General features: G+C 36.5%; 1 protein-coding gene across 2 annotated transcripts in view; it reads right to left on the reverse strand.

Moving 5' to 3' along the window:
• Nucleotides 1–7,289: 7,289 nt before the first annotated feature.
• LOC105002116 (C-type lectin domain family 2 member D11-like) overlaps nt 7,290–10,143 on the reverse strand; it is a 19,851-nt gene continuing 16,997 nt past the window's right edge. For both annotated transcript variants that reach the window (XR_826917.1, XM_010858603.1), the window contains exon 5: nt 7,290–7,952. Coding sequence is in view for 1 of the 2 variants with exons in the window: in XM_010858603.1 (XP_010856905.1) it covers nt 7,832–7,952 (121 nt within the window). In the remaining variant the exon portion in view is untranslated. The remainder of the gene's footprint in view (nt 7,953–10,143) is intronic.

Raw genomic sequence — 10,143 nt, forward strand, 5'->3', positions numbered from 1 at the left:
ATGTGTTGTTGGATTCTGTTTGCTAGAATTTTGTTAAGGATTTTTGCATCTATGTTCATCAGTGATATTGGCCTGTAGTTTTCTTTTTTTGTGGCATCTTTGTCTGCTTTTGGTATTAAGGTGATGGTGGCCTCATAGAATGAGTTTGGAAGTTTACCTTCCTCTGCAATTTTCTGGAAGAGTTTGAGTAGGATAGGTGTTAGCTCTTCTCTAAATTTTTGGTAGAATTCATCTGTGAAGTCCTCTGGTCCTTGGCTTTTGTTTGCTGGAAGATTTCTGATTACAGTTTCAATTTCTGTGCTTGTGATGGGTCTGTTAAGATTTTCTATTTCTTCCTCGTTCAGTTTTGGGAAGTTGTACTTTTCTAATAATTTGTCCATTTCTTCCAAGTTGGCATATAGTTGCTGATAGTAGTCTCTTATGATCCTTTGTATTTGTGTGTTGTCTGTTGTGATCTTTCCATTTTCATTTCTAATTTTGTTGATTTGGTTCTTCTCTCTTTATTTCTTGATGAGTCTGGCTAATGGTTTGTCAATTTTATTTATCTTGTCAAAGAACCAGCTTTTGCTTTTGTTGAGTTTTGCTATGGTCTCTTTTGTTTCTTTTGCATTTATTTCTGCCCTAATTTTTAAGATTTCTTTCCTTCTACTAACCCTGAGGTTCATAATTTCTTCCTTTTCAAGTTGCTTTAGTTGTAGAATTAGGTTATTTATTTGACTTTTTCCTTGTTTCTTGAGGTAAGCCTGTATTGTTATGAAGCTTCCCCACTAGCACTGCTTTTACAGTGTCCCATAGGTTTTGGGTTGTTGTGTTTTCATTTTCATTCATTTCTATGCACATTTTGATTTCTTTTTTGATTTCTTCTGTGATTTGTTGGTTATTCAGCAGCATATTGTTCAGCCTCCATATGTGGGAATTTTTAATAGTTGTTCTTCTGTCATTGACATCACGACTGAGTGACTTCACTTACCGCATTGTGGTCAGAAAAGACACTTGGAATGATTTCAATGTTTTTGAATTTACCAAGGCTAGATTTATGGCCCAGGATGTGATCTATCCTGGAGAAGGTTCCATGTGCACTTGAGAAAAAGGTGAAATTCATTGTTTTGGGATGAAATGTCTTATAGATATCAATTAGGTCTAACTGGTCTATTGTATTATTTAAAGTTTGTGTTTTCTTATTCATTTTCTATTTAGTTGATCTATCCATAGGTGTGAGTGGGGTATTAAAGTCTCCCACTATTATTGTGTTATTGTTAATTTCCCCTTTCATACTTGTTAGCATTTGTCTTACATATTGTGGTGCTCCTATGTTGGGTGCATATATATTTATAATTGTTATATCTTCTTTTTGGATTGATCCTTTGATCATTATGTAGTGTCTCTGTCTCTTTTCACAGCCTTTGTTTTAAAGTCTATTTTATCTGATATGAGTATTGCTACTCCTGCTTTCTTTTGGTCTCTATTTGTGTGGAATATCTTTTTCCAGCCCTTTACTTTCAGTCTGTATGTGTCCCTTGTTTTGTGGTGGGTCTCTTGTAGACAACATATATAGGGGTGTTGTTTTTGTATCCATTCAGCCAGTCTTTGTCTTTTGGTTGGGGCATTCAACCCATTAACATTTAAGGTAATTATTGATAAGTATGATTCTGTTGCCATTTACTTTGTTATTTTGGGTTCGAGTTTATACATCCTTTCTGTGTTTCCTGTCTAGAGAAGATCGTTTAGCATTTGTTAGAGAGCTGGTTTGGTGGTGCTGAATTCTCTCAGCTTTTGCTTGGCTGTAAAGCTTTTGATTTCTACTTCGTATTTGAATGAGATCCTTCCTGGGTACAGTAATCTGGGCAGTAGGTTTTTTTTCTTTCATCACTTTATGTCCTACCATTCTCTTTTGTTTTGAAGAGTTTCTATTGAAAGATCAGCTGTTATCCTTATGGGAATCCCCTTGTGTGTTATTTGTTGTTTTTCCCTTGCTGCTTTTAATATTTGTTCTTTGTGTTTGATCTTTGTTTATTTGATTAACATATGTCTTGGGGTGTTTTGCCTTGGGTTTATCTTGTTTGGGACTCTCTGGATTTCTTGCACTTGGGTGACTATTTCCTTCCCCATTTTAGAAAAGTTTTCAACTATTATCTCCTCAAGTATTTTCTCTGGTCTTTCTTTTTGTCTTCTTCTTCTGGGTCTCCTATGATTTGAATGTTGGGGTGTTTAACATTGTCCCAGAGGTCTCTGAGGTTGTCCTCATTTCTTCTAACTTTTTTTTTTCTTTTTATCCTGTTTCATTTAGTTCTACCACTCTATCTTCTACCTCATTTATCCTATCTTCTGCCTCTGTTATTCTACTGTTGGTTCCATCCAGAGTGTTTTTGATCTCATTTTTTGCATTGTTCATTATATATTGATTCTTTTTTTATTTCTTCTAGGTCCTTGTTAAACATTTATTGCGTCTTCTCAATCCTTGTCTCCAGACTATTTATCTGAACTCCATTTTTTTTTTCAATATTTTGGATCATTTTCACTATCATTATTCAGAGTTCTTTATCATGTAGACTATCTCTTCCTCTTTGGTTTGGTTTGGTGGGCATTTATCCTGTTCCTTTACCTCCTGAGTATTTCTCTGCAGTAGGTTATAAAAATGAAAATTAAAGGAGTAATAGAAGACTTAAAAATAAAAAAAAAATTTTTTTAATGATAATAGTAAAAGTATATCTAGGACATTCTCTGGATCTGTTGCAGACAGTGTGGGGTCAGTTCATTTTCAGATAGTTCCTTGATCTGGCTTATATTTCTCAAGATTTACAGGCCCCTTTCTATGTAGTCGGTGCTAACTACAGGGTTTGAATCTATTACACCTGTCACTTCCAAGCAGTTCCCTCTATTTATTTTAGCTTCTGCTTCTGTTAGGTCCATACCATTTCTGTCCTTTTTCGAGCCGATCTTTGCATGAAATGTTCCCTTGGTATCTCTAACTTTCTTAAAGAGATCTCTAGTCTTTCCCATTCTGTTATTTTTCTCTATTTCTTTGCATTGATCGCTGAGGAAGGCTTTCTTATCTCTTCTTGCTATTCTTTGGAACTCTGCTTTCAGATGCTTATATCTTTCCTTTTCTCCTTTGCTTTTCGTTTCTCTATCAGATCTAGTCCCTTAAGTCTATCTCTCACTTCCACTGCATAATCATAAGGGATTTTATTTAGGTCATCCTGAATGGTCTAGTGGTTTTCCCTACTTTCTTACATTTCAGTCTGAATTTGGCAATAAGGAGTTCATGATCTGAGCCACAGTCAGCTCCTTGTCTTGTTTTTGCTGACTGTATAGAACTTCTCCATCTTTGGCTGCAAAGAATATAATCAATCTGATTTTGGTGTTGTCCATCTGGTGATGTCCATGTGTAGATTCTTCTCTTGTGTTGTTGGAAGAGGGTGTTTGCTATGACCAGTGCTTTCTCTTGGCAAAACTCTACTAGCCTTTGCCCTACTTCATTCTGTATTCCAAGGCCAAATTTGCCTATTATCCCAGGTGTTTCTTGACTTCCTACTTTTGCATTCCAGTCCCCTATATGAAAAGGACATCTTTTTTGGGTGTTAGTTCTAAAAGGTCTTGTAGGTCTTCACAGAACTGTTCAACTTCAGCTTCTTCAGTGTTACTGGTTGGGGCATAGGCTTGAATTACTGTGATACTGAATGGTTTGCCTTGGAAATAAACAGAGATAGTTCTGTCATTCACCTGCATTTAACTTTTCTCAAACCTTGAGTTAACCAAAGCATTTTTCTTATGGAAATGTTTGCCTTAAGCTCTGTTTATGTACTATGTATTTACCCCAGACTCTATCTTCAAGCGGGTTCTGCCTGAGACTCAGAAGAGACTTGACAAACCAGTATATTTCACTCATACATTGTTCTCCTAATCTATGTTAATGAAACTAGCTTGTAAAAGAATATTAAGTCAGTTAGGGTCACAGTTTGACTCAAACATCATTTGTAAGTTAATCACACCAAGTTTACCAATATAAATTTTACTGATTGATTTATTTTACTGTCCAGATTTCTGTAAAAATTTAGCTTTCTTTATGAGAAAATTAGCAGAAACCAAGCAAACAGGGCAGCACCTCATAGTCAGGAAGATATTATATATTCACAGGTATGTTTAGAACATTCTGTATTTGGAACGTTGTACTAGTCTCTGAGGACACGGAAGTGAACTAGACATAGTCCATGCATCTTACAAAACCTGAGGTAAAAGGGACTGTAAGACAAAAATCATCAAATACATAATTTCCAGTATATAAAATCATATATATTATATAATATAAATATATAATATATATAAATAGATACAAAACTAAATATCTTCAAAATTATATAAAATTACAAGGAGAAATTGATGACAAACATATGATATTGCTTATACATGGAATCTAAAAAAAAGGGTACAAATGAACATATCTACAAAACTGAAATAGAGTCATAGATGTAGAAATCAGACTTATGGTTACCAGGTGGTAAAGGGGTGTAAAGAGGAGTAGAGGGATAAATTGGGAGACTGAAACTGACATATATGCGCCACTCTCTATAAAATAGATAATTGGTAAGGAATAATGCATTGCCCAGGGAAACTCTATACTGTGTTAATTCCTATGGGGAAAGAATCTAAAAAGAGTGCTACATGTACATGTACAGCTGATTCACTCTGCTGTACACCTGAAATTAACACAGTTTTCATTGGACTATAGTTGTAGATCAAAATTTTTAAAAAAAGAAGAAAACGAGAAGCACACCACTAAGATGGGAGAAATGGAAGCACTGGGTTGGCCAAAAATGTCATTTGGATTTTCTGTTTTGTAAGATCGTATTCACTGGACAACCCAATACAGAAGATGCATTATCAATTGCTGTTTAGTCCATTTTTGGACTCATCGGTACAGTGCAGCTAATACTCTAAAAATCTAAAACATTCTGTTTCTAAAACTCAGTCATACATAAACATTTGTGAGATTGGGTATCACACGGGTAATGAGTGGTGGTAATTCAGTATTTGTGATTTAAATGGGGTGAAAGCAGGATTTTTAAAATCCATTAAAGTGTAGAAAACATATTGGTATTTGTTTATAGGTATAATGTTTACTTAGCACACTGCAATTTAAAACAGAAACACTGAGAATTAAAGTGTAAAAGGCACCTTTACAGTATTTATAATGCCTTAAAATACAGAATCTAAAATAAAGATTAGTCTTAGTAATTTTTAAAATTTTTTGGCTGCCCCAGATCTTAGTTGCAGCATGTGGGATCTTTGATTCATTTCAGCATATAAAATCTAGTTTGTTTGTTTTTCTTCCAATTTCATGATTTCTTTCGTTTCCTACTTATTGTGGTAAATGGAGAATTTATTATTACTGGAGCAAAATCCCACATGCCACAGCTAAAGATTCCACATGAGGTACATCTGATTCACTTTGTTGCACAGCATGTGGAATCTTTAGTTGCCGCAAGTGGGATCTCTTGCTTGCAGAATGCAAGTTCTAGTTCCCTGACCAGGGATCCATCAGTCCCCTTGCACTGGCAGCAGAGTCTCAGCCACTGGGCCACCAGGGAAGTCCCTAGTCTTAGTAGTGTTAAAAATTTCTCTCTATATGTGTTTTCTTAATTTAATTAATTAATTATTAGTTTTTGGCGGCACTGGACCGTCACTGCAGTGTGTGGCTTTCTCACTGTGGTGCCGTCTCCTGCAGTGGAGCACAGGCTCTAGGCGTGAGGTTTCAGTAGCTGCAGCACTCGGGCTCATAGTTGTGGCTCACGGGCTCTGGAGAGCAGGATCAGTAGCTGTGGCACAAGAGCCTAGCTTCTCTGTGGTGCATAGAATCTTCCTGGACCAGGGTTGGAGCCCGTGTCCGCTGCATTGGCAGGCAGATTTTTATCCACTGTGCCACCAGGGAAGTCCAAAAAAGTGACCATGTACATTTGGAACTGACAGTAAGGGAATTTTGAATGTGTTAATCAATTGTAACATTTCTCATTGGTTATTAAAATAATTGTGCATGGTTTCAGCTATCATAGTCATTTTTATGGTCCCATGTGTGCAAATAAAGTGCCATTTGTGTGGGAAAAAGGGAATTCTTTCATATTTACGGGTTCAAAACATAAACATCAACTCATATTATTTAACACCTACCTAATTTAATATTCAAAGGCTACATGCTGTTTGTTGCAACGTTTCTATACCACCTGGCTCCCTTCCTTGCCTCCTTGGACAGGTTTCTTAGGGTTATTTGAGATGCTCTCTCTCTGGCTTAAGTTCTAAAAGTTCCCACCAAATAAAACATAACCCTTGTAACCAGGAAGGGTTAATTTTTACTCCACACAGGATCTGTTTCTGTGACTTTAACTCTCATTTCACTGCTTTTGTTATTACAGGCATACCCAATGGCCTGCCTCAGGGAGCCCTGCCTGCCCCACTTCTGCCTGCCTCTTGGGCTAGGGTGCCTTAGTTTGGCTCACAGGGAGAGAGTCTGACTCCTCTCATCTGTGAAGGACCATGACATTCCTGTTCTTTATGTGGGAAATGGCACCCCTCCTCTGCTGCTTACCAGCACGACTGAGAAATTCATATTTGGAGGCCAGAACTACAGATGTTCAGATTACCTGCCCCTTGTTCCAAACTTCTACATAACCTGACTCCTCCTCCCTCTCCTCAGAGCAGTTTTTATGGGGTTACATGAGACATTGTCTCCCAGGCTTGAAGCCCTAAAAATTCCCATCGAATAAAAGGTAACTCTCAACATTAAGTTGTATGTATTTTTTCAGTCTGCAAACCTTTGTTTGAATTTTATTTGTTATTAGTCTCATGTCAATTTAATTCTTAAACCAGAAGAGCAGAGGAAAATGTCTTCCTCCCTTACACTCTCCTGTGGTGTATCCTCTTCCTGTCTCTCTCTAAATTCACATGGCTTTTATATTGCACTCTGAACACAATAGCCTTTAAATTTCTAGTTTGAAAAATGGTGTGAGAAATTACGTCACAGAAAAACAGAGAAGTGAATCATATTACAGGTCTACTGGCTTTAACTTTAATTTCATGTACTAGAAAACTTAGTTAATTTTCAGAAACAGTTTAAATAAAAAAAATAGATTTCACATTTGCATTGGTCAAATTGCTTCAGCTACATAAGCACTTGGTTTGCTAGTAAAATATTAATGTTCCTTAAGAACTTTCTTGTCAGTAAACATGAACCCTGTGACCCAGGAACTTCAATATCCTGTTGTCCCAGATAAAAAATAAAATGCAGGGAGAGGAGATAAGGAAAGAAGAAGAAGAAAATTTTTATTTTAGCAGAAATTAGACATATAGTAAAAGGAATTCCTTTTCTTGGACTAAAGTACAAATGTGCATGAACTACCTTCTTTTTCTCATTAAACTTGCTATAAAATAAAAATGCTAAAGTATTTGTTGGTAGATGGATTTAGCCTCTATTCCTACCCTGAACCACCACATCTGTCGTTTTAAGGTCCCATATATGCAAAAAAAGTGCTGTTTGTATAGAAAAAAGGGAATTCATTAATATTTATGGGTTCAAAACATAAACATCAACTCATTTAACACCTGCTTAATTTAGAATCTCACTCTTCCAAATCCCTATGTCATTCAAGTATAGCTTGCTTCTGTGCGGTTAACAAACACTATGAATAAATATTGCTGATATTTTTGGCAAGCAAGCAATAGAGCAACTGTTTATAATGTATATATATAAACATTTATAATAAAATATTTATATATAAACAATTTTTAATGCATCTCTTAGGGATGGTGTGTGAAATTCCCTAAAAACGCCTTGAAGAATTTAAGGACATGCAGACGTTATTTGTTTGCTGCAAATCCATTTTCTATCTGTATAACTTCTGGCACTGCTAACTCCAAGGTCATTCAGGTAGCCACGTTCCCCATCTCCTGTGATGATGAACCTAAAACCAAACACAAAAATGTTAAAAAAGCATAGGCTGGACATCTACATTTATTCCTCCTCTATGATCTTTAGCACCCCAACTCCAGGTATATTTAATGTGGACAAGAGAAAAATGAAAATCTGTTGCTCATTAGGCTTCCGAGTAAGTATACACCATTTCTGTATTCAGTTCCTTTTATATTCTCCAAGTCGCTACTGGAATATTGGAAGATTATCATCATCCATCCCAAAGTCAGTTATGTTATAGACTAGGTATTTAACTAGGGCTCACTGTTGTAGCCAAGTGAACTGCTGCCATGGGTGGTGATAAAACAAATTGTCACATACTGAAATATCGGTAAGTCATTCTGGCTTATACATCACTTAACTTGAATATTATGCTATAAAATAGTCTGTTTGTGACATATTAAAAATCTACTCAGTTTAAATGCTAGGCAGGGGGAAAACATATAGGATTGACTTCTTTACATGCTATACAATGGCATTTGGATTTTGGCTCCATATAAAACTTTTCATCTTCATTCTTTCTGGTTCTGCATTAAAGCAAAATTGTCTTAGAAATCCCATATGTTATGACTTCTGAGAAATGGAAGATTTCCTGCCATAACAGTAAGCAAAGGATCCCACAGTAATCAGCAAAGCAGCCATCACAGAATGCTGAGCTGGTGAGCCCTGAGGAAACTCAGGAAGGGGAGAAATCCCTCCTTCTAGTAGGTCTCAGACTGCAGCCACTCCCTATGCTGAGCCCTGAAGGAACTCAGGATATGAAAACACAGGATACTGGCCCCAGATAGTTGAGGTGCATATCAAAGGAATGATTTCAGTGAGATCAGACTTTTGCATCTTCCCATACATAGAAAAGTGCTAAATTCCTTAACCTGGGATATCTGGTTTTCTTTAATTTACAAAGGTCTGTCTGTACCATAATAAACATCCACTGTACATCTACATTAATTATTAATCAAAAGGGCACACTGACCAGAAGTAAAGAATGTCCAAATTAAAAATAAAGTTTAAATGTCCCTCTTCTTGAGACACCAATGCTGGTCCTGCTTCGATGATAAGACTCCTTTCCCAGGTGCCAATGCCATATTGACCCACCATGTACTTGCTGGTCTATTCTTTTTTTTTTTTTTTTTTTAAAGCCAAACCTTGAAGGAATGTAACTCTGAAATGTAACTCTGACTTGTTTAATATTCTCTTTTCTGACAAGATATAAAACAGGGCCAGAAACCCTGTTTCTCTGAAGCAGTTTCTCAGAGTAAATCTGGGAAGTGGGCTTCTGGGCTAGTCCTCAACTTGGCTCAAATAAAACTCTTTTCTATTCTTATTTTTGATTGTTTACTGATTATTTTAATTAGCTTTCAGGGAACATGATTTTCAGTGTTCTCCTGACCTGTTTCATACATGTGTGAAAATAAACATATGTGCTTACTAGTAAATTCTTAAATGGGCTTAGCTTTGATTGAGGGAAGTGATTGCCCCTTCTATATGCTCCAAAGTAATGGTTACATTTAAAACATTCCCACTGAAGTGTTCACAACCCAAGATGTGTTCCTAAGTTCCTTCCAGGGATAAATTATCACAGGAGGGATTCCCACTGGTTCTCTGATGACCTTCCTTTTAGGAATGGACAGGGCAGCGGGCAGAGTGGACTGAGGGTCTGTGGATACCAACTCTTCAGTGGCTTTCCAAGATGGTAGGATCCCAGAGTACCTCAGCTGCTCTCTCTACATTCTAAATACGGATTTCAGCACAGTTAAAGTCAGCGGGTGAAAGCAGAAGAACTATGTCCAGTGTCGTCATCATGCTAAAGATTTCAATTAAAAACATGATACGTAAAGTTTTCCCAAAGGCACAGATAATAAACAGAAGAGCATACATAGCAAGGTGAAAAGACAGCCTTCAGAATGGGAGAAAATAATAGCAAATGAAGCAACCGACAAACAACTAATCTCAAAAATATACAAGCAACTCCTCCAGCTCAACTCCAGAAAAATAAATGACCCAATCAAAAAATGGGCCAAAGATCTAAATAGACATTTCTCCAAAGAAGACATACAGATGGCTAACAAACACATGAAAAGATGCTCAACATCACTCATTATCAGAGAAATGCAAATCAAAACCACTATGAGATACCATTTCACACCAGTCAGAATGGCTGTGATCCAAAAGTCTACAAATAA

This window comes from Bison bison, unplaced genomic scaffold (genome assembly GCF_000754665.1).
Source record: "Bison bison bison isolate TAMUID 2011002044 unplaced genomic scaffold, Bison_UMD1.0 scf7180017864390, whole genome shotgun sequence".
Classification (NCBI taxonomy): Eukaryota; Metazoa; Chordata; class Mammalia; order Artiodactyla; family Bovidae; genus Bison; species Bison bison.